This window comes from Eriocheir sinensis, unplaced genomic scaffold (assembly GCF_024679095.1).
Source record: "Eriocheir sinensis breed Jianghai 21 unplaced genomic scaffold, ASM2467909v1 Scaffold584, whole genome shotgun sequence".
Taxonomy (NCBI): domain Eukaryota; kingdom Metazoa; phylum Arthropoda; class Malacostraca; order Decapoda; family Varunidae; genus Eriocheir; species Eriocheir sinensis.
Genome location: NW_026111925.1, coordinates 256,379 through 281,517, shown reverse-complemented (window position 1 = coordinate 281,517; position 25,139 = coordinate 256,379). Strand labels below are relative to the sequence as shown.

General features: G+C 46.2%; 1 protein-coding gene across 1 annotated transcript; it reads left to right on the top strand.

The window, feature by feature from the left end:
* On the top strand, nucleotides 1-21,062 carry LOC126993215 (xanthine dehydrogenase/oxidase-like). The gene is made up of 23 exons (XM_050852087.1): nucleotides 1-215; nucleotides 385-487; nucleotides 698-831; nucleotides 959-1,087; nucleotides 1,310-1,477; nucleotides 1,597-1,762; nucleotides 2,148-2,263; nucleotides 3,240-3,341; nucleotides 3,870-4,074; nucleotides 4,246-4,325; nucleotides 4,529-4,638; nucleotides 5,009-5,192; nucleotides 5,902-6,097; nucleotides 7,719-7,883; nucleotides 8,306-8,427; nucleotides 9,483-9,647; nucleotides 12,387-12,515; nucleotides 15,366-15,502; nucleotides 16,233-16,320; nucleotides 18,442-18,603; nucleotides 19,227-19,323; nucleotides 20,175-20,282; nucleotides 20,596-21,062. The coding sequence occupies exons 1-23, from the start codon at nucleotides 48-50 to the stop codon at nucleotides 20,664-20,666; spliced, it is 3,105 nt and encodes a 1,034-aa protein (XP_050708044.1). The 5' UTR covers nucleotides 1-47; the 3' UTR covers nucleotides 20,667-21,062.
* Nucleotides 21,063-25,139: the final 4,077 nt, after the last annotated feature.

The window sequence follows — 25,139 nt, the reverse complement described above, 5'->3', positions numbered from 1 at the left end:
ACGGTGGGTCATACACTGAGTACATCTACACGGGCGACATCCCAGAGATGAGTGTTGTGCAGCCGTCTACCGAGGCTCTTGTGTTTGGTGCCAATGTCTCCATCACTCGCCTCATGGAACAGTTCGCCAGTGCCAGTGCCTCCCTGGCAGGGTTCAGCTATGTCAGCCAGCTGGCAGAGACCTGGAAGTACCTTGCCAACACCTCCGTCAGGAATGTAAGGCTGGACAGTGTGTGCTGGCCTCAAAGAATTTTTAAAAGCTAGGAAATAAAAAGGCATAACCTGTTTAGTTGTGATTTAAGTATAATAGTAATAATGTCTTGTCTTGCATGATAGGTGCACATTTATTCAATGATTTACAATGTGTTCTCCAACTTGTCTGCAGCTGGGCAGCTGGGCAGGAAACCTTGCCACCAAAGTGAATCACCCTGATTTCCCATCTGACCTCTTTGTGGGTTTGCTGGCCGCCGGTGCCACCGTCACAACAGGTGCGCTCAAGGCTGCTGAGTTACTGTCTCAATGGTTCCAGGGTGTGCTAAGTCATCCAGGGATGTCACTCTTACTCATGTTGTTGCAAATGTTTGTCCAGTATTTGGAGCAGGAAATTCCTTTGAGAGTTGAAAGCACTCAAGAGTGCAGCGTAACAGCAAATTTTTTTACCCATTTTCCACACACTGATTGACGGCTTCCCTGCACAGTGAGCACCGACGGCAGCAGCAGCCAGCACACCCTGGAGCAGCTGCTGGCGCTGGACCTGGTGGGCAGCCGTCAGGTCATCCTGGAGCTGCGTCTGCCGCCGCTGGGTGATGATGTTATCTTCAGGACCATCAAGGTCAGCAAGGGGAAGGAGAGGTTCTAGTCTGTAAACATTAGGCACAGTCTGGGAAGCAGGTCACACACTCATTTCAATAGCTGGACAGTTCAGGTTGGCACTGCATGACCCAGTGTTACCACCACAGGTGCGGCCAAGGACCACCACTGCCCTGGCTGACGTCACTGCCGGCTTCAAGCTGAGAGTAGACACAGCTGCTGCTCACACCGTGCTGGACACGCCCGTCATTGTTTACGGCGGCATCAGTCCAACCTTTGTAAGTTGATGGTGGAGTGTGGTGGCTCAGGCAGTGGCATCTCCATCCTGCTGCCTCTCAGGGCCACAGGAATGAGAGTCTGTGTGTTGTATGTTTTGCCAAGGAGGAGGAGCTGATGGCTGACATTTAGCTCCCTTGAGAAGTAAAAGAAAGGTTAAAAGAATCACTGTGATCATCACAGACTGACTTAATTTACTGGAGCTGGTGCTTCCTTGTGTTCAGGTTCGGGCCACAGCCACGGAGGCGGCCCTGGCAGGGAAGAGCCTGGAGGACGAGGCTGTGCTGCAGGAGGCCCTGGCAGCGTTGGCCTCCGAGGTTGTGCCTGACAGCCAGCCGGCTGGGACCACACCAGAGTACAAGGTGTCCCTCACCCAGACACTGCTGTACAGGGTGAGTCAGCAAGCAGTGAATACACCCTGTTCACACACTGACCATAATTATGCTGGGGCAGCATGTTGGAGTGCAGCATAGTAATCATGCACTCCATCCTAACTCCCTGTTTCTTCCAGACGGTGCTGGGCATCCTCGGTGACACGGCCAGCAGTGCAGTGCTGAGTGGCGGCAGCGACCTGCAGCGCCCCGTGTCCAGTGCACAGCAGATCTTCCCACCGAACGCAGACACATGGCCCGTGGGAGAACCCGTGCCCAAGATTGAGGCACCCATCCAGTGCAGTGGTGAGTGTGTGTGTGTGTGTGTGTGTGTGTGTGTGCATGAGTAGGGGTTGAGGGAAGGGGGCCATTGTAAATGCATTGTATGTACAAATGTATTCTAGGCTGTGAGTCTTGATCAAAAGCTATTCTCTATCTTAAACATTCATCCGTGTGTAGCTCTGATGCCCTGTTTCCTTTGTGGACATCCAAGGCAGAAAAGTCTCCAGTCTTCCCTGTTCATTCACTTCCTTCTTCACTCCACTGTTGCATTCTTCACATCACCATTCCACCTCCTTCCTGTATTCCTCCATCCTAGCAGTACACTTCCCACTAGTCTCCTCTCTACCCTGCATGGCTTCCCTCCTCCACAACACACAGCCTCTCATGGACCTTCCTTTATCCACAACAGGCGAGGCAGAGTACACCCAACAGTTCCCTGCCCTGCCCGGAGAGCTCTATGGCCTCTTTGTCACCTCCACACAGGCCAACGCACACATTGCCTCCATCGATGCCTCGGCTGCCCTGGTGAGGAACTTGAACAGAATAGATAGGCACAGAAACCTCAACTTTTTTTAGTTCAAATATTACAGGGATAATTTAACCCCTTGACTGCGGATTTCCTACAGTCAGACCTCACCAAGCTACAGGAATGGAACAAAAAGTGGCTGCTACAATTCAATGAAGAAAAATGTAAAGTCCTGCACCTTGGGAGGGAATATCCAGCACACCAATACCGCATGGGAAATACTCCACTATCCACCACAGAGCCAGAGAAAGACCTGGGAGTATATGTTACCAGGCTACCAGTGAAAGCCAATTCCGTGCCAATCGCAGCAGACAGGTTAAAGAGAGCTTTCCTTTGGTCATTTGTGCATTCAAAACATCCTCCCAAAATTGACCCCTCTTTTCGGCCACCTCTTTGGATTCTTTTTAGGAGCAGCGAGTAGCGGGCTTTTTTATTATTGTTTCCTTTTTTTGTGCCCTTGAGCTGTCTCAGTTGTAAAAAAAAGGGGGGGGGGGGGCATGCATCATTCCCACCAACAGATTCAGAAATATGAATCATGAGAGTATCAAAACACCTCTCCACCTGAAATTGACCTCTCCTCTGGCTTTTTTTTCCCGAAGCTGTGTTGTGCACGCCTTTTTTTTTTTTTTTTTTTTTTTTTTGTTTTAGCTGCCTCTCTTGTTGTTAAAGAAGAACAGGTGTTAACAACATTGCCAGATTGTCTCACTCAGCCTCTTATATTTACCGACTTCCGACCCAAAAACTGCCTCGTGGACCCCAATAAGGAGATTCACTTGTAAATATCGTTAAAATAGTTGACTCCTGATGTTTCTTAGCAATAGTTAGGCGTCAGAAATCGGAAAATGCTATGCTCTGAGTACGATAATCTGGCAACGGTGGGTGTTAAGCCAGGGATGATAATGTACGGGCATGCAAGAGGAAAGAAAAACCTGCATGTGTATCCCGGCCATGCACTTAAGTTTCTGTTCTCCTTAGGCCATCTCAGGGGTTGTGGCCTTCGTGAGTGCTGTCGACATTCCCGGCGTCAACAACCTCCTGTCCTTTGCTGCTTTCTCTGGGCCTGATACCACTCAACCTGTGAGTTCATTGCAACAGTTTTTTTGCCTCTCATCTGGCTTCTGTATCACATGTTGCCCTAAATGATTTGTTCCACCTCCCAGGCTGCTACATCACACATTTTCTCTTGCTGCCAGCCAGGATTATTTAAAGATGGGAGGGTTGTCACTCTTTGTCTTTGGTCACCCATCTGTTGCCAGTTTTACATGAATGTACTGTGACCTGCCCATGTCCATTTCTTATTCTTAACTGTTAGACTATCTTCAACCTGTGTCTGTTTCCTGATCCCTGATGCTTGCTTTCTGTCCCTCTGATGCACCCAGCATATTGTTCTCCACCTTGCTCTTTGTGCACTTCTTGGCTTCTTCTCTCAGTCTTTTAATGGTGCTGGTTGCAAAATGGCCAGTAGGTGCAGGCTGCAGTGTTGAATTCATCTACACAGTCTTCACTTCATCCTTTTCTTTAATACAAACAGACATTGGCTTTTATATAACTTGTCCATTTCTTCTGCCATTCCTTCTGCCTATTTCACAGCCACTGCCTCCACAGGTGTTTGCCAGTGACCGCGTCGGCTACTATGGCCAGCCGCTGGGCCTGATTGTGGCTACCGGCCGAAGTGCAGCATATGCTGGCAGGGCGGCCGTGCAAGTCACCTACGATGACATCCAGCCCCCCGTCCTGACCGTCCAAGAGGCGCTCGCCCAGCCTCTCCCACCCAACCAGTACTCTCCAGTTGTTGTGGGTGACGTGGCAGGTGAACACTTCCACTGTGCTTACTTGGTTGTAGCATGTAGGGTTTGGGTTGACCTTGTGTCACATGGGTTTTAGGGACTGATATTCTGGCTCATGGTGACCCAGTCAGATGTGTTGTGAAGCCACACATGATCATTTCTTAAATGATATACTTACCTATCTCCTCTCTCAGCTGGGTTTGCTGCCTCCACCCACATCATTGAGGGAGCCATGGAGAGGGGCGGACAGTTCCACTTCCACATGGAGACTCAGGTTGGCTGGCGAGGCTGTATATCACAGCATCACTGAGCTAGAGCATATTTTAGGCCTTAACTGTACATATTGATAAGGGTGTTCAATGTGTGTGTGTGTGTGTGTGTGTGTGTGTAGGATACACATAAGCACAGCTTGACACAGTGACACAGCCTGTGTTGCAGAGGCACAACAGTCCCTCAGTGGTGTGTCTTGCCCTGCAGGTGACAGTGGTGAACCCGACCGACATCGGCTTTGATGTGCACAGCTCCAGCCAGTGGTTGTCGGAGACCCAGCAAGCCATCGCCCAGGTGCTGGGCATCCCAGACAACAAGTGAGTAGCGGAGGGCAGCCAGCACCTGCCGAGGGGCTGCATCAAGTTGTAGGCCTCAGCCAGCCATTTACTTGTAGCAGCACTTACAGGGTTACAGAGGGAATGGCAGACATGGTTAGACACATTTGACAAATTTGGAGTCATCACTCAGGTCAATAGATGGAGCAAGCTTTTTATGAAGTACATGGGGAGAGTTTTTTGTTGTATTTGGATGACTTAATTACCTGCAGCATTGTGGTCCAGAGGTTGGTGAGGGAGGCCTGGCTGAGGTCATCTCTGGTATTGCCCAAACCTTCCAGTGCTTGCTGTACCTTGGTTGAGTCTTCTTGCCACATTTGAGCAGTTGTATCACCCCTTCGTGGTCTTCCAGGGTGAATGTGTCCTGCAAGCGCCTGGGTGGAGCCTTTGGGGCCAAGATTGACCAGTGTAACATTGTGTCTACGGCTGCCGCTGTGGCCGCCTACAAGACACGCCAGCCGGTGCGCCTCCAGCTGAGCCTGAGTGACAACATGACCATCATTGGCGGCAGGGAACCTTACTTCTGCACATACAAGGTACTCACTCACTCACTTCAGAGCTTGCCTGGATCTTAAAAGGTTATCTATAATATGCAAGAATTTGAATCTCATCATACACAGATATTAAATAATTTGCTTTACATTCTTTGGAAATGCCTAGATTCTCTTGGTGATCTAATTGAAGTATCCAGATGGGTTGAGGGCTTGACAAGAGGTGGTGTTGATGAAGCAGATATGCTGAAAATATATTCTAGAATCAACAGCAACAGTTAGAAATTGAATATGTGAGAAAGAAGTCAGACCAGAAGTTAGTTATGAAAAGAGTAGGGGATGAATGCAACATATCAAGCGGGCAGCCGTGTAGTCAGTACAAACAGAAGTGAAGGTTTTAAGTAGAGGTTAGATAGATTTATGAGTGGGGAGTGCAGAGTGGGAATAGCTCTATGCATGTAGATTAACTGGCTTCTTGTAGTCTCTTTATATCCTTGTGCGTAAGATGCAACACAAGACAAAAGACAGAGATAGACACTCAGATCTGTGGCTACTCATCAACTTCTTACAAACAGAGTTGTAAGGCAGCAGATCAAGGTTTGCACCATCTTCCTGCCCATAAACTCATGTCCTGGTTACTGCTGAACCACATTGTCAAAGTTGCCCCATTCACTTTTAGTGTTAATGTGTGCAATGTCTTTCCTGTCCATAACTCCTCCTCCCCTTCCTCCTCCTCCTCTACCTCTTCCTCCAGGTCGGGGTTGATGATGCTGGGGTGCTGCAGGCCATCCAGGCGACCCTGACCGCAGACTCTGGCTACCTGGGTGTGGATGTGAGCAGTCCTGGGGCGGTGGTCACCCTGCCCTCCTGCTATGCCTGCCCCAACTGGGAGCTCACACCCCAGTATGTCCTCACCAACACCCCGATCACCACCTGGTGCCGCACCCCTGGTTAGTCCCGGACTCCCACTCATTATCCCCAGCCTCTGCCTCTCCCCTGTTACGTCCTCTGTTGTTCAGCTGTGTCCTCCTGTGTGTGACAATCAAGGTGTGACTCCTTCCTTGAGGGCAGAGTTTCTATACTTTTTAAGAGTTTAACACTGTTCTGCTTAGTACTGGCAGGCTTAGTGTTCCTACCACACACTATAGTTTGGTCAAACATTGCATGTGCTACAACACCACAGAGGAAATACAAAATCCTGTTTACATCTTAAGGATGCATGCATCTGCATGTGTCAAAATTAATGGAGAAACAAGTGAACATTTTGAGATAAAAGTGGGCTTAAGGCAGGGGTGTGTCATGTCACCGTGGTTGTTCAATATTTATATGGATGGTGTCATGAGAGAAATGAAGGGCAAAGTTGGGGAGGTTGGAGTAAAAATGTACGCTGAGGGAAGGAAGTGGGTGATGAATTCAATACTGTTTGCTGATGACACAGTGCTCATTGCAGAAAATGAAAGTGACTTACAAAATTTGGTCAGTGTTTTTGATAGTGTCTGTAAAAGCAGGAAGCTGAAAGTAAATGTCAACAAAAGTAAAGTGATGGTTTGTGAGCGAAGTATACGTGAGGTTGTAGATTTTGTATGCCCATATAGAGTGGGAATTGAATGTGAAAAAGAATGCAAAATAATAATAATGAATTTAAGTACCTTGGATCAGTTATGTGAAAGCATGGTGGTATGGAGGGAGAGATAAGAGAAAGGGCATCGCAAGGAAGAAGGGTGGTCGGGTCTTTGGGATGAATCATGAATGGCAGAAGTGTGAGCATGGAGGTAAAGAGGGATTTAAGAAATACAATAATAGTACCAACCCTCACATATGCAAGTGAAACATGGGCCTGGAATGAAAGTCAGAGGTCTAGAGTGCAGGCAGTGGAAATGAGTTATTTGAGGAGTGCTTGTGGTGTGAGTAGAATGGATGGAATCAGTAATGAAAGTGTGTATGAGCGTTTTGGAATGTGTTATGGAGGTGAAGGGAAGAAGTGTGGAGTGGTGGAAGAAGTGAAGCGACAGACTTTAAAGTGGTTTGGCCACATGGAGTGAATGGAGGAGAGTAAGATGACCAGAAGGGTGTATGTGAGTGAGATAGAGGGAGGAAATGTTAGAGGACGACCTCCAGTGAAATGTAGAGATAGGGTGCAGGAGTACGTTGGGGAGAGGGGGGAAAGATCTTTGAGAAACTTTGAGCAGGCAAGGAGGGAGTGTCTGGATAGAGAAAGATGGAAACTCTTCTGTCGTGGCCATCCCCTGGTGGGAGCTCCTAGGAGCAGGTGTCAAAAATGATGATGATGATGAGATGTCATTCATGTTAATAAGCAGGCAGAAATTTGGTAACATATTGGGTGCATGTTCTTCATTCTTCCTGAAGCAGCGCCACAAGTGTTGCCTATCTGTCATTACTCATTACTCTGTACTTGATTGAAGCACATTCCCAGCAGCACACAAGATCTGTGTAGCACTCCTGGGATGGCCTCAGTCCCCCAGGTTAAGACTGCTGCTGCAGGGCCTGACTCACTGTGCTCGGCTCTGTCTCCACTCCCCATCATAACCCAGCGTGGGTGTCTCCCCTCAGGCACAGTGGAGGGCATCACCTTTATGGAGAACATGATGGACCACGTGGCGGCACAGCTGGGCCTCGACCCGCTGGAGGTGCGGCAGAAAAATCTCATGCCCGATGGCAGCACAAGGCACATCAACAAGCAGGTCATCCAAATCCGCTCCCGCATGGCTATCAAAGGTGAGGTGCAGCTGCCCAGGGAACAAGGATTTTTTATATGTTTTCTGGACTCAAACTTTTGTGGGCTGGCAACGAAAGAAGCTATTTCTTCATCTTAATTACAAGAACTGTTTAGTATCAAAAAGATGTCATGGACTGCAGTAGTATAAGCATTCTGAGAGGGATACAGTTACAGATCCTGTGATAAACTTCCTCATACAGTAAGGGGGCACCAGGACCACCAGTTAACTATTATGTTGTTTGGTAACAACAGATGAAGATGATGTTTTGGTTTCAAAGACCTGAAATTTCATTCAGTAAAATATTACATTGCCAGACTTTCTCACACAAGGCTTTCCTATAGGAACAAAGGGACTGCTTGTTGACTTGTCTAACGTTGTACCAAAGGAGCAGCAGCTGAAGATGACTTGTTCATTTCCCAGACCTGGAGGATGTGCCAGAAAAGGTGACCATTCCCAGGAACCTCATCTCAGACATGATCACCCAGTTACTGACCACTGCGGAGGTGGAGCAGCGCAGTGCAGAGGTGGCTCAGTTCAACCAGGTGGGTGACAGCATGACACCACAGACCACCTCCTCCAACAGTCCTGAACACCACAGACATACTGCAACACACACCACAGCCTGACACACTGGCAACCACTGACCACCTCCTCCATCAGTCTTTGGCAACACAGACACACTGTAACACACACCACAGCCTGACGCACTGGCAACCACTGACCACCTCCTCCATCAGTCTTTGGCAACACAGACACACTGTAACACACACCACAGCCTGACACACTGGCAACCACTGACCACCTCCTCCATCAGTCTTTGGCAACACAGACACACTGTAACACACACCACAGCCTGACACACTGGCAACCACTGACCACCTCCTCCATCAGTCTTTGGCAACACAGACACACTGTAACACACACCACAGCCTGACACACTGGCAACCACTGACCACCTCCTCCATCAGTCTTTGGCAACACAGACACACTGCAACACACACCACAGCCTGACACACTGGCAACCACTGACCACCTCCTCCATCAGTCTTTGGCAACACAGACACACTGTAACACACACCACAGCCTGACACACTGGCAACCACTGACCACCTCCTCCATCAGTCTTTGGCAACACAGACACACTGTAACACACACCACAGCCTGACACACTGGCAACCACTGACCACCTACTCCATCAGTCTTTGGCAACACAGACACACTGTAACACACACCACAGCCTGACACACTGGCAACCACTGACCACCTCCTCCATCAGTCTTAGGCAACACAGACACACTGTAACACACACCACAGCCTGACACACTGGCAACCACTGACCACCTACTCCATCAGTCTTTGGCAACACAGACACACTGCAACACACACCACAGCCTGACACACTTGCTACCACCAACCAGGTTTTCTGCTGCCTTAAGCAACACAGCCACACTGCAACACACCACAGCCTTACAAACCATCTAGGGCAGCATTTATAACGGTTCAGAAACATTTGGAGAGGTGTCTGATACTCACACATCACGAGTAAGAGGTGCCTGAGCCTACCCAAGAGAGAACTCATTACATACAAATTCTCCAGGACAACTTGTGGAAGAAGCGCGGCCTGCATGTGACGCCAATGCTGTGGCCGTACATGGTGAGCCCAGTGTACCCCTTCAGTGTGCTAGTCACCCTCAGCGCTCGGGACGGCTCCGTAACCATCACTCACGGCGGGGCGGAGATGGGCCAGGGACTCAACACCAAGGTCTGTTTATATGTTGAATCGTTTATATGTACGTATTGTCAGCCCCCCAGTTATCATTACCTTGTCATCATTACCTTGCCATTACCTTGCCTCTCTGAAGTACATGCCTCCTAGGTACAGTGGTTAGCATCCCTGACTATGAATCTACGTGCGTGGGTTCGAATCCCAGCCTGGGTAGTCAGTGTGCAGCCCACCCAGCTGTTCGACATTCTTTGGGTCTGGTCGATAAATGGGTACCTGGGGAAACCTGGGAAAGGTAAACTATTAACCTGGATGTTCCACCAGTGTTCTTGATGATGTTACAAAACTTTGAGCCCAGCACACCTAAGACACAGAAAATCAAGTATAGAGGGCATGAACTTTGTATTCACCTCTCTTGTCTTCACTCTATTATAACAGCCCCGGGTTCGACCCCTGGCCATCACAGGTTGAAAAATAAAAAAAGGGGAGGAAGAGGAAAAATAGTGACGCTAAGATTCCTCAACCTCACAGAGAGTGTACGGCTGGGTTCGATTCCCTGCTGTTCCCTCTCTGTAAGCTGCCACCAGGAGGTTGTAGTATGGCACAACCCCCAAAGCCTGTACGTGAGGAACGGCAGTTCTATGAACCAGGTGGGGCGGAACTAAACTAACTGTTTAGTCCCCAGACTTTCCCTGCCCTGGCAGGCCTGGCAACACTTGACTTTAACAACTGTCCCACCTGGTAGATAGTGTCCGTCGCTCCCCAGCTTACTATGGGTTGTTCCTTGAGGTAGATGGTATCCTCAGTCCCAAGTTTGGTAGTGTGGGGTCGTGGTTACCTTCGGAGGTCGTGGCGGGGGAGATTGCGAGACTGCACCTTAGGCTAGGAAGGCTGTATGCATTAATACAGGACATAGTCAGAAGACAATGTATTGATTTGCTTCCCAAGTTCCCTTCCCCCTAACAATAATCCTCACTCCCGATGGGAGTGTAGCATGTTTTGGTTAATACAAAATTGCATTTAAATACACAGTTCAAAATATCCACCAAAAAAAAGAAAACCCTACCTAATAGTATGACTGAGGCTATGGAGTTGGAGTCACAGGCGTAAGCCTCTTCCAGAAAAAGTCGTCTGTGGGTCTCTGGTTCTAACCATATCCTCACTAGACGAAGGAAGTGTAGCATGTTTTGTTTACAAACGTGAAAACCTTTCTTCTAATCCCTAATATTCTTATCGATAAATGCTACACACGAGATAGATGAACCCATGTCGGGATATATCACAGGGCTACCGCCCGATTGGCTAGACACTCCGATTTCAACTTCCTGCACCGGCGTGCACACACACAAAAAAAAACCACTCATGACAAAAATAGGAAGAGAAGGGTAAGTATGAGAGAAAGATCAGACTGTTACAGCTAAAGGGGGGGTGAGGTCACTGTTTGCCCCTCGTCCACCAAGCGGATGCCCCTTACCCGTTTGACACAATTTCCTTGGCTTGGTGGAGGCCTGAGAGCTACACTATATGCTGGTGTGCCGTGCCTAAGGGGGGGTTTCAGAGCCGTTACTACTCCCATCACCAGCCTGCTGATCTCGGGGGCGGCAGGGACTGGACTGGCTCACCCTTACCTAGGCTCAGTTCAGGCACTCATGACTGAGGGCATGACCCTTGTTCACCACTGGCGTCTGGGTCCATTCTCGACTCTCAATGGGGGCGGCTTCAAGATGGCGGGCCACTCGCCTGGCCTAACCCCGGGACACCGGCCTTCAGCTGTCTTGCGCCCTCACCTGTGCCGTGGAAAGGTTAAGTCCCAAATGAATCACTAATGAACGCCGGGTAGGGCTATCTCTCACTCCCAGACACTCAGGACTCTAGCGAGCGGTGAGCTTACCTGTGCCGTGGAAAGGTTAAGTCCCGAATGAATCTCGTCAGGCCGAGCGATTAACTCGTGACCTTTCCCCTGACATGGCCACCTCAAGGTTCCAACACTTTTCCTTCTCGCCTTTCAGCTTGGTACATTAATCTATCCCTCCTCTGCCTTTCTGAGGTTGTCTTTTTGTATGTTAATTCTAAACTTAATTTTCCCTTAATTTCTAAGTCCTAACGTATAAATATATAAATATATATATATATATATATATATATATATATATATATATATATATATATATATATATATATATATATATATATATATATATATATATATATGGATCCGGCTGGATTTATATCAGGGGTGCCAACCCAAGCTGTGGTTCGTATTTCTCGCTCTCTTCCCTTATCTACTTATGACATATTAACCTCTACGGGTATTGTTTCGGCTGAGGAGAAACTGGATCCGGTAAATAACCATGGCCATGTACAAGGGATTATTCCCAATTTTCCCAGTTGGCTTTTAAATGGCTTCTGCGGTGTTGGTATGCCGGCAGGTACGTTACAATATGACTTCTTTTTACTCCTATAGCTAGTGTTGTTAATGGCGATGTTACAATTTTTTTAACCCAGCACACCTAAGACACAGAATCAAATATAAAGGGCATGAACTTGCCTGTATTCACCTTTCTTGTCTTCACACTATGACTTCTTTTTACTCCTATGGCCAGTGTTCTTAATTCCGATGTTACAATTCTTTTTACCCAGCACAGCTAAGACACATTGAATCAAATATAAAGGGCATTAACTTTGTCCGTATTCACCTCTCCTGTCTGGTATCTATGACCCTCCTTTTAACTTTTAGCCAGTGATCTAGATGGCATTGTTTTGTGTATGTTGTCACAGGTGGCGCAGGTGGCGGCCTACGAGCTTGGCATCCCTCTGAACACCATCAACTTCCTGCCGTCCAACACGCACAGCAACGCCAACAGTTCCGTCACTGGCGGCTCCCTCGGCTCGGACATCTGCTCTTACGTAAGTGTGCCACCAAGCTGTACGTGTTAGGGTACCAGGCTAGGGAGATGATGAAACTTAAGTGTACCACTCTGGGATGATGAAACTGAGCATGTGTACCAGGCTGGGGAGATGCTGAAACTAAGTCTGTGTACCAGGCTGGGGAGATGCTGAAACTAAGTGTGTGTACCAGGCTGGGGAGATGATGAAACTGAGTGTGTACCAGGCTGGGGAGATGATGAAACTGAGTGTGTGTACCAGGCTGGGGAGATGATGAAACTGAGTGTGTGTACCAGGCTGGGGAGATGATGAAACTGTGTGTGTACCAGGCTGGGGAGATGATGAAACTGTGTGTGTACCAGGCTGGGGAGATGATGAAACTGTGTGTGTACCAGGCTGGGGAGATGATGAAACTGAGTGTGTGTACCAGGCTGGGGAGATGATGAAACTGTGTGTGTACCAGGCTGGGGAGATGATGAAACTGTGTGTGTACCAGGCTGGGGAGATGATGAAACTGTGTGTGTACCAGGCTGGGGAGATGATGAAACTGTGTGTGTACCAGGCTGGGGAGATGATGAAACTGAGTGTGTGTACCAGGCTGGGGAGATGATGAAACTGTGTGTGTACCAGGCTGGGGAGATGATGAAACTGTGTGTGTACCAGGCTGGGGAGATGCTGAAACTAAGTGTGTGTACCAGGCTGGGGAGATGATGAAACTGTGTGTGTACCAGGCTGGGGAGATGCTGAAACTGAGTGTGTACCAGGCTGGGGAGATGATGAAACTGAGTGTGTGTACCAGGCTGGGGAGATGATGAAACTGAGTGTGTGTACCAGGCTGGGGAGATGATGAAACTGTGTGTGTACCAGGCTGGGGAGATGATGAAACTGTGTATGTACCAGGCTGGGGAGATGCTGAAACTAAGTGTGTGTACCAGGCTGGGGAGATGATGAAACTGTGTGTGTACCAGGCTGGGGAGATGCTGAAACTGAGTGTGTACCAGGCTGGGGAGATGATGAAACTGAGTGTGTGTACCAGGCTGGGGAGATGATGAAACTGAGTGTGTGTACCAGGCTGGGGAGATGATGAAACTGAGTGTGTACCAGGCTGGGGAGATGATGAAACTGTGTGTGTACCAGGCTGGGGAGATGATGAAACTGAGTGTGTGTACCAGGCTGGGGAGATGATGAAAATGAGTGTGTTTACCAAGCTGGGGAGATGATGAAACTGAGTGTGTGTACCAGGCTGGGGAGATGCTGAAACTAAGTGTGTGTACCAGGCTGGGGAGATGATGAAACTGAGTGTGTGTACCAGGCTGGGAGATGTTGAAACTAAGTGTGTGTACCAGGCTGGGGAGATGCTGAAACTGAGTGTGTGTACCAGGCTGGGGAGATGATGAAAATGAGTGTGTTTACCAGGCTGGGGCGATGATGAAACTGGTGTGTGTACCAGGCTGGGAGATGATGAAACTGAGTGTGTGTACCAGGCTGGGGAGATGATGAAACTGAGTGTGTGTACCAGGCTGGGGAGATGATGAAACTGAGTGTGTGTACCAGGCTGGGAGATGCTGAAACTAAGTGTGTGTACCAGGCTGGGGAGATGATGAAACTGAGTGTGTGTACCAGGCTGGGGAGATGCTGAAACTAAGTGTGTGTACCAGGCTGGGGAGATGATGAAACTGAGTGTGTGTGTACCTGGCTGGGAGATGCTGAAACTGAGTGTGTGTACCAGGCTGGGGAGATGATGAAACTGAGTGTGTGTACCAGGCTGGGGAGATGATGAAACTGTGTGTGTGTACCAGGCTGGGGAGATGATGAAACTGAGTGTGTGTACCAGGCTGGGGAGATGATGAAACTGTGTGTATCAGGCTGGGGAGATGCTGAAACTGAGTGTGTGTACCAGGCTGGGGAGATGATGAAACTGAGTGTGTGTACCAGGCTGGGGAGATGATGAAACTGAGTGTGTGTACCAGGCTGGGGAGATGATGAAACTGAGTGTGTGTACCAGGCTGGGAGATGCTGAAACTAAGTGTGTGTACCAGGCTGGGGAGATGATGAAACTGAGTGTGTGTACCAGGCTGGGGAGATGATGAAACTGAGTGTGTGTACCAGGCTGGGGAGATGATGAAACTGAGTGTGTGTACCAGGCTGGGGAGATGATGAAACTGAGTGTGTGTACCAGGCTGGGGAGATGATGAAACTGTGTGTGTACCAGGCTGGGGAGATGATGAAACTGTGTGTGTACCAGGCTGGGGAGATGATGAAACTGTGTGTATCAGGCTTCCTCACTGAACATATAGCATATTCCATAAGTCACAATCCATCCTCAGCACTCCACCCTCTGTCTCTATTCTCACATGTCCAAACCATTGCAACCTTCTCTGTCTCACTCTCCTCTGTATCTCTTTCAAACCTCCTCTCTTAGCCACTTCCTCACGGAACACATAACATTCCATACATCACAATCCATCATCAGCACTCCACCCTCTGTCTCTCTTCTCACATGTCCGAACCTTTGCAATCTTCTCCGTCTCACTCTCCTCTGTATCTCTTTCAAACCTCCTCTCTTAGCCACTTCCTCAGCAGACACATAACCTTCCATACATCAGCACTCCACCCTCTGTCTCTCTTCTCACATGTCCAAACCTTTGCAATCTTCTCCGTCTCACTCTCCTCTGTATCTCTTTCAAACCTCCTCTCTTAGCCACTTCCTCACTGAACATATAACATTCCATACGTTACAGTGATGAAGCCAAACATCCTCATCAGTTACCACATGACAGCCTACAAGATATGGTGTCAAGGGAATACCATGCAACATAAACTGCCTAACACTACATATTTTGAAGTGCTTGCCTCTCCCTCCCCGTGCAGTGCGTCGGGGAGGCGTGCAAGATGATCAAGGCTCGTCTGGACGCCTACCAGATAGAGGCCGGCCTGGTGGACCCCACGTGGCAGAAGCTGGTCTCTGACGCTTACTTCAGTGGCGTTGACATCTCCGAGCGATATGTGTAAGTAACTATGCTTTTTTGTTTTTTTTAGAGTAGAGGAAGCAGTTCAAGGACAAAAAAAAGAAAATAATAATGAAAAAAAGGCTGCAAATCACTGCTCCTATAAAAAAGAGTAAAGAGGAGTGGTCGAAAGAGAGGTCAGTAGCGGGAGGAGAGATGTCCTGATGCTCTCCTTGTCTGTCATGTGTCTGGCATAGCAAACACACTGCTCACACTAGCATTCTAGAGACTCTTCTTAAGCTAATCTTCAGTGTTATTGTCACAACCTCTCTCTGCCAGTAGCTTGTAATGGTGACCAGAGAAGAAGGGGTATAGAGTGCAGAGCCATTTTTTCCTAGTTTGCACTGGGAAAGGCAGGCTACACTAGTTGCAGGGGAAAAGCAACCTTGTATGCGGTATACCATGAGTTGCTTTTCCCTTGCAACTTATACCTTGTTCTTCCTGGGATGTGTAGTCTGCCTTTCCCAGTGCAAACTACCACAAGTCACTTTTCCCTTGCAACTTATACCTTGTTCTTCCTGGGATGTGTAGTCTGTCTTTCCCAGTGCAAACTACCACAAGTCATGCACTTTTCCCTTGCAACTTATACCTTGTTCTTCCTGGGATGTGTAGTCTGTCTTTCCCAGTGCAAACTAGAGAGGAAATGGCTCTGTCCCTAATGCCCCTTCTCATCTGGGTACCTCACATATTGAGGAGCATCATGTGTAGCAGCTGCCTCTTGTGCCTCCAGGAATGGCAGCGGTGAGGTGGAGAGCTACGCGGTGTTTGGCGTGGCCTGCTCTGAGGTGGAGCTGGACGTCCTCACGGGGCAGTTCCTGGTGAGTCTAAGGCGGCCTTCCTTTGTCTGGTGAGGAGATGATGTGATGCTGACTAACAATTTCCTTTAACCTGGTATCAGCGGAGATCATGTTTCTTAATGGTCCCTCCAAATAAAAAAATGAGAAAAAATCACCCCTTACACAAACCATTTTATAATATATATCAAAGCATTTGTGATCAGATTATATATCATCTATTTTGGGGGGTTTATATCATGGCACAAATTTGGCCCATCTCTGCTTCATGGGAAAGCCACAAATTTGGCCCGTCACTGCTACCAGGTTAAGCAGGGGTGTGGAGTCGGATATAGAAAATTTGAGTCCTACTCCGACGCCAGGAAATTTTAACCCCATGGCTGTGAATTTCCTACAAGAAGACATCACCAAGGTACAGGAGTGGAGCAATAAGTGGCTGCTATACAATTCAATGAAGAAAAACGTAAAGTCCTGCACCTTGGGAGGGGAAATCCAGCATACGAATACCACATGGGAAACACTCCACTATCCACCACAGAGACAGAGAAAGACCTGGGAGCGTATGTTACCAGGCTACCAGTGAAGGCAAAACCCGTGCCAATCACAGCGGACGGGTTAAACATCTGGCTCCCACTACGACTGTTTTCCATGGCCCCAGAGAAGATTGACAGGGTTTTCTTGTTTGCTTTTTTCCTGATCATGGTGCAGAAGCCATGTAAAACTTTCAATAGGATCACAAAGCAGTCTATGAAAATCCCAGCAGCATTTACAAGTAGCTTTTCAAACAGGCTTTCTGATGTGACTATGTTTAAGAATAATGGCATTGGCCTCAGTAAATTAGTTGTAGGTGTTGTATATAGAATCAAATATAGTTGTCAGATGTCATTTGTCTTGAGCAGATCATAAATACAGAGGTCCATATTCTCAAACATATCAAGACACACATATCTGGATTTGGTAAGACTGGTGGAAGTTGGACGAGTGTTTCCATGGGTAGATTCATGAGCCTAGAGATAGTTTGACGAGGCTTCTGCACCATGAATGTGAAAAACACTCATGAGAACCCAATTCATCTCCTCTCTGGACTGGAAATATTTATCATTGGAGCCAAAATTAATGTTAGTATTTCTATGGGTAGTTGCATGAGCCTAGAGATAGTTTGACGAGGCTTCTGCACCATGAATGTGGAAAACACTCGTGACAACCCAATTCATCTCCTCTTTGGACCAGAAATATTTATCATTGGAGCCAGAAATATTAGTAATTCTGTGGGTAGTTTCATGAGCCTAGAGATAGTTTGATGAGGCCTCTGCACCAGGAATGTGAAAACCACACATGAGAACCCAATTCATTGCCTCTTTGGACCGGAAATATTTATCATTGGAGCCAAAATGTTAGTATTTCTATGGGTAGTTTCATGAGCCTAGTGATAGTTTGGCAAGGCTTCTGCACCATGAATATGAGCCCAGCACACTAACCAGGAGATGCTGAAACTAAGTGTGCCAGGCTGGGGAGATGATGAAACTATGGAGGAGGAAGAGGAGGAGGTCACAATTGGACAAAGGAAGAAATGATGGAATGAAGGAAGGAAGGAAGGAAAGAAAGAGTGACAGATGGGGGGGAGGAAAGGATAATAGAGGTGTTATGCAAATATATAGAAAACAATTGTACCAGGAGATGCTAATACTGTGTGCCAAGTGTCCTCCAGTACTCACAATGGCCTCATGAAAGAATAAACTAAATGAGTATACAAAATTAAATGAACTTAAGTGAAATCCATGAGCACTTTCAAGAGGAAAAACAAGCTTATGGTCTCCAGCTGGTATCTCTCTTATGTGAAAATGTTACTGAAAAATGTAAACCTTAAATATTACCCTGATGAATTACTTTGCTGCAGGATATTCAAAGCAGTAATTTTGGTCGTATAAATCTTCTTCGTTTATGGTCCACCTTCTTCCATTCTTGCAGTGGGACTTGCGCTGATCTCCATCTTGCTCAGTCCAGTGCAAATCCTTTCTCTATTTCTAACACTTCCAAGTCTTGTGTCGCATAAGAACCCAACTTATCTCCTTTGTGGCCTTTAGAAATAGTTGGTGCGGAGGTGAATGCCTTGGAATACAGGTCTGAGCCTTATTTCCATCCCAGGTGAAGCGCACTGACATCCTGGAGGACGCCGGCCGTGCCCTCAGTCCCCTGGTGGACATCGGGCAGATCGAGGGAGCCTTTGTGATGGGGCAGGGACTCTTCACCACCGAGAAGGTTGTCTTTGATGCCACCAGCGGCAAGAGGCTGACTGACAGTGTGTGGGTGAGTCTTGGCAAGATGTGTAAGACTGGAGAAGATGTGTGTTTGCATTGATTTATAAGGCCTGTTTTGTACACTGAATACTACTACTACTACTACTACTACTACTACTACTACCACTACTACTACCACTACTACTACCACTACTACTACTACTACTACTACTACTACTACTACTACTACTACTACCACTACTACTACTACTACTACTACTACTACTACTACTACTACTACTACTACTACTACTACTACTACTACTACTACTACTACTATTACTGCTACTACTACTATTACAACTACAATTACTACTGCTACTACTACTACTACTACTACTACTACTACTACTACTACTACTATTACTACTACTGTTGCTGCCACTTAATTCTATCATCAGTCCAAAATTGACCTCTGTTCCGGCCTCTCATTCTTTTTTTCTTTTCTTGGAGCAGCATCTAGCGGGCATTGTTGTTATTGTTTTTGATTTTTGCCCTTAAACCTGCCTCCCTTGCTGTAAAAAAAAGAGAATAAGAAAAAAATCTACCACCACTACCACCACCACCCCTGCCTATACCCTACCACCACCACCACCCCTGTCTCTACCCCTCTCCTCATGTTCCTCCCCACAGACCTACCACCTCCCCTATGCCCTAGACATCCCGGCAGACTTCCGCGTGACTCTCCTTCAGGATGCTCCCAACCCTGTCGGCGTGCAGTCCTCCAAGGGTGAGTCTGGTCATCTCCCCGCCCATGGTCACAGATGTAGCGGGTGTCTGCTTGTTGATACTGAGGCCCACTTACTCACATTTCAGAACTGGGGAGCAAAGGGATGACAAACAATAGAAAGTCATGTGCCATTGTTTAGTTTGTCAGGGAAAGAGACGAAAGAGTGGAGCTACTGGTTAACTCTTGCATTAGGAAACTGGACAGCATAGGGATGACCAAAAATAGAAAGTCATGTGCCATTGTTCAATTTGTCACGGAAAGAGATGAAAGAGTGAAGCTACTGGTTAACTCTTGCATTAGGAAACTGGACAGCATAGGCATGACCATTAGTAGAAAGTCATGTGCCGTTGTTCAATTTGTCAGGGAAAGAGATGAAAGAGTGAAGCAACTGGTTAACTCTTGCATTAGGAAACTGGACAGCATAGGGATGAGCATCAATAGAAAGTTATGTGTCATTGTTTAGTTTGTCAGGGAAAGAGATGAAAGAGTGAAGCAACTGGTTAACTCTTGCATTAGGAAACTGGACAGCATAGGGATGAGCATCAATAGAAAGTTATGTGCCATTGTTTAGTTTGTCAGGGAAAAAGACGAAAAAGTGAAGCTACTGGTTAACTCTTGCATTAGGAAACTGGACAGCATAGGGATGAGCATTAGTAGAAAGCCCTGTCCTGCTGCTTATTTTGTGTATTAGTGTTAGCAGTTCTCAAAAAGTAATGTTCAGCTTCACATATTTCTGTCTATTTTACCGTAACATTTGAGTTGCCTCCCTGGCTATCCACTCCATCACTGTTTATGTTGGTGATTATCTAAGAAGCACTATTTAGCGATGCATAATTCTGTTTATTCTGCAGTGACATCTGAGCCGCCGCTGTGCCTGTCCTACTCAGTTCTAGCAGCGCTGCGTCAGGCCGTGACCAGCGCCAGGCAGGACGCAGGCACCACCGGCTGGTTCCAGATGGGTGAGTGCTGGCCTGTGTCTGTTGTGTGTTTTAATGTGTTTGTATGTGCTTACTCCTCTTGTTTGCTCAGTTCCTTGTATCTTGACCTTACTGCTTTTGGCTGGTTCTAGATATCTAACCTCTCACTTCTTAGGTCTAGTATCATGGTTTTGTGATCAGTCATACCTTAAAGTATTTTTGTTATTGTAAACCTTCACTTTTAGACAACACTGGCAGATTTCCTTATGATAAACAGCCAGTGAGGGGTTGGGTTGCCTGATCCCTCCTCTCCCCCACACTGATAAGCACTCTAATGATGATGTTCTGTGTATAGACACTCCAATGACCACCGAGAGCCTGCAGCAGCTGTGTCTTGTGGATGCTGCTCGCCTCACCCTTGCCTAACACCCTCCTCCACCCCTGCATGCATCGGAGGCTGTGAGAAAGGAAGAGCTGTGCAGGAGATGGGTTATGCATGCAAGAGTGGGAGATGCAGACTGGATTGGGAAATGGTAAAACAAAAAAAAGGAAGAACTGCACATGAAATGGGTTATGTATGTAACAGTGGGAGTGCAAACTGGATTAGGAAATGGTAAAACAGGAGAAGGTTTTGCATGTGAGAGAGGAAAGTGCAGACTGGAATAGGAAATAGTAGAACAGAGAAAGAAAGAGCTGTGCATGAGACGGGTTATGCATGTGAGAATTGGAAATACAGACTGGATTAGGAAATGGTGAAACAGGAGAAGGTTATCCATGTGAGAGAGGAAAGTGCAGACTGGATTAGAAAATGTTAAAGCAGAGTTCATTGAGGTGACTTGGAAATGTCATGAGAGTACAGAAGGAGGATTTTGTGAAGGGCTTTTGAGTCTGAGATAGAAGGGCAGAAGCTATTGGGACAGCTCAGGATGTTCTTAGTACATTTAAAAGTAACAACTTAGTACATTTAAAGGTTTATTTGGGTGCAGTGTGAAGGGGATGAGAAGGACAGGAATGGAACAATACAAAAAGGAGAGAGGCTGCTATGAAAATTCAGGATGTTCTCGGTAAATTTTGAGGTTTAGTTGATTAATTGCAGTGTTAAGGGGATGAGGACAGGACAGGGACAGTGCAAATCTTAGGGAAGGGAGACCGTCAGTAAGGTAGTGATGGGGTTGAGGAATACATGAAGGGGCGAGAATGTTGAAGAAAGGGAATCTATTAGCAAAGAGAACTGGAGACACTTCTGCCACAGCCATCCCTTTGAGCAGAGTTCCCAGCACCAAGGCAATAGATAGAACACTTAGGACAGTAATTTCCTATCAATATTCAGTCTCCTTATTTTTACAGTAAAGGAAACAACTCAAGGGTAAACATAAAGCCCATACCCATAGTTAGTTTATCAGTTTATTTTTCCCCTTTGAGCAGAGTTCCCAGCACCAAGGCAATAGATAGGTAGATGCAGAGCTGGGACTACCGATTGACATTTGGGATCGGTACTACCGGCGGTAGATTACTGCTACCGATACCGATCATTCGGTATTTTGAAGAAACTACCGAATACCGCTACCGATCGCATGATTGGCAGTCAATCGGTATCGGTAGATTGAAAAAGCGAGCGCGGGACTTTTTTGTTAAGACTTAAGAGAAGACGACCCCGGCAAAATGAAACGGACAAGTTTCAACACGTTCGAGCGCATCTATGGGAAGCAGTTAGCAGGAAATTCCATGTATTACTTTGACGTCATCACGCTTAGCCAATCACCGGCCGTTCTGGGCGTTCTCAGCCAATCAGAGGCAGCCACGACCTAGCAGATTCACGCTCCGCCAAAAGTTTTGGCGGAGCCCCCTCTGTTTGGCCTGCCGACGCGAGTAGCCTACACCTACGCTCTAGCTCCCACGCTCTCGACAACGTGCTCAGCCTCATCGCCTAGTGTTTTAAGTGGCAGTGTTTTTAAGTCCACCCTTGGCAGCAGCACTTAATCGTTTTGTGCTTTTAACTTTTCAAGTGATTTTCCTTTTTTAAACTTTATTTTACATTAAAAAAGTTTTGATCAAGTCAGTGAACTATTTAATCATATTGTTACGAACTTTTTTTCAGTTTGATGTTTATTTTTTGAGGGAGAAATTCATTTATTAAATAAGTTATGTATTTTTGAACTTAAAAAAGGTATTAAAAGACTCTAATTTACTTCTATTCTTAAGTTAACCGAAATAAGAGAGAAATAACTTAAAAAGTGTGTTATGGGCCTTTAAAAGCATTTTTTTATTATATAATTATAGAGTTTTTTAATCTACCGATACCGAATCTATACCGATCGGTAGATTTCTGAAAAATCTACCGATCTACCGATACCGATTGGACGCGGCTCGCTACCGACTACCGATACCGGTGGTAGATTTTTTCTACAGAATCCCAGCTCTGGGTAGATGATAGAACACTGGACAATAATTTCCTATCAATATTCAGTCTTTTTTTTTTTTTTTTTTTACAGTAAAGGAAACAGCTCAAGGGTAAACATAAAGCCCATACCCATAGTTAGTTTATCAGTTTATTTTTCCCCTTTGAGCAGAGTTCCCAGCACCAAGGCAATAGTTAAGTAGATGATAGAACACAAATCCAAGGCCATGTATTCCCTATCAATATTCAGTCTTCCAAAGCAGTGTTAGCAAGTTATTCCATTCATCCCTTTGAGCAGAGTTCCCACCACCAAGGCAATAGTTAAGTAGGTGATAGAACAGTAATTCGAGGTCATGTTTTCCCTATCAATATTTCGTCTTCCACGAGAGCTGGCGGAGATTTTCCTTCAGGGGTGGACTCGCGGGCTTGGCATCATTGCTTGAGTGACGGTAACAACTAGGTCAATACAACTAGGTGTCTCGCGCTCATTGGCTGTTGTTTACTAGTTCTAAGCTGCACCAATTTCGTTTGCCATGACACAGCCTACTATCTCTCGAGCTCTGTTACCTCTTAAAATCAACACTATTGGTATATAAATGTAGTTATTCTTATAATCGTTCTTCCTTATGGCTATTTAATAGTTTATTACCCACAAGTAATAGAAACATATTTCAGGATTAATGATAGGACGGACGATGAAAGAAAAAAGAAGGTTCTTGCCTTAGGAGGCCAATGTTTATGTTATGGCTGCATAGCATCAATACACATTATGACTAAGCCAAGCTTAAAAATATACCAAGAAATCTTACAATAAATGAGTTATTTAATTAATGTCATTGTGTAGACTGTAGCCTAGCACCTTGTAGTTGTAAAAAGTATTAAAAAAGTCTATCCTCAACAGTCGCTTCAGCAGCTGGACATTGTACTTTAATAGCATTTTCCATTTAGCGTAACCCGTTTCTGGGTCGTGATCTGTAGAGTCCCTCATAGAGTCCCGACAACCTAAGATTTGGACGCCATTATTGGCCCTGTGGTTTACCCGCGGTTTTCAAACCCTAGCACACGGGCTCGCGAAGAAGACAGGCCAATAATGGCGTCCAAATCTTAGGCTGTCGGAACTCTATCTATCAAGGGACTCTACAGATCATGACCCAGAAACGGGTTACGCTAAATGGAAAAGGCTATTACACACAGCTCCAACTTAATTTTGTTATGAATGTCGTTTCAGATTTATTTATAATAGTTCAAACGGCACACACTTATGAATAAAGATATTATTGCATTAGTTTTTAGCGGTACAATCTGTCACCTTACTGCTCAAAAAGGGTTTTGGTAGGAATTCAAAGACAATTTTATGCGCGTTGGAACAAGTTAAGAATTGGCCAATGAGCGCGCAGTACCGTCACCCAAGCAATGATGCCAAGTCCGCGAGTCCACCCTTTGAAGGCTTAGGCCCGAGTCCGGTGGAACTGACTATAGTAAGTTATTCCATTCATCCCTTTGAGCAGAGTTCCAAGCACCAAGGCAATAGTTAAGTAGATGATAGAACACTAATCCAAGGCCATGTATTCCCTATCAATATCCAGTCTTCCATAGCAGGGTTAGCAAGTTAGTTTATTTTTCTGCATATTATCTACACAGCATTTTCTCCGATTTATATAGCATGTACTTCTTTTAAATTAACAGCATTGTCAATTATATGGGATAGATTGAGCCGCTAGTGGTGGAGGGCCGTATCAATGTCCAGGGAAGGGTTTGTGAAGGTGAAAACAGCCCCAAAATATTACATACTTTTAAGGCTCTGATTAATTTATGTGTAACGTGTCTTTGGTTGCTTAATTGACCTTTCCAAAGTACTCTGAACTCTCCTACCTAAAAATATAGTATGAGATGAATTCAAGTGTAATATATCTTTGATCTTTGGTTGCTTAACTGATCTTTGCAAAGTACTCTTGAGCCCTCCCACCTAAAAAAAAAAAAATAAAAAAAAATAAGACTGTAATGAAGGATAGAACTAGTGATATATTAGTATGGTATGTTTCCCTTGGTTAATGCTGCATGTAGTACTTGTATACCTCTGTGTATTGGAATTGATGTAGATGGTAGTGAGCCATAACAAGTGCCATTTATGATTGTCTTTGGTGACACATTATTATTATCAATATTATTACCATTATTATTGTTATCACTCCAAACATTATATATGTTATTAAAAAGCTACCTTTACAAAAAAAACATTGAGTATTTTATTCTCCTAGTAAAGCATTGTGTCTGCAGCATCTCTGGAATGGTTTGCATGTCCCTGCCTTTTGTTGTCTGTTAGCTCTGGCAGCACACTGCTGTACTTTGGGAATAGTAAAGCATTGTGTCTGCAGCATCTCTGGAATGGTTTGCATGTCCTGCCTTTTGTTGTCTGTCAGCACTGGCAGCACACTGCTGTACTTTGGGAAGGCAATTAGAGCGGCCTCTCAGCCAACGCTGAACTTGGTCAGAGATCGCTT

What these genes read in the sequence shown, in the direction of transcription:
- LOC126993215 (XM_050852087.1), top strand. Translation starts at nt 48, where the DNA reads ATGAGTGTTGTGCAGCCGTCTACCGAGGCTCTTGTGTTTGGTGCCAAT. An exon ending in TCCTCACGGGGCAGTTCCTG is followed by an intron (nt 16,321 to 18,441) that starts GTGAGTCTAAGG and finishes TTTCCATCCCAG; the next exon opens with GTGAAGCGCACTGACATCCT. An exon ending in GGCTGACTGACAGTGTGTGG is followed by an intron (nt 18,604 to 19,226) that starts GTGAGTCTTGGC and finishes TCCTCCCCACAG; the next exon opens with ACCTACCACCTCCCCTATGC.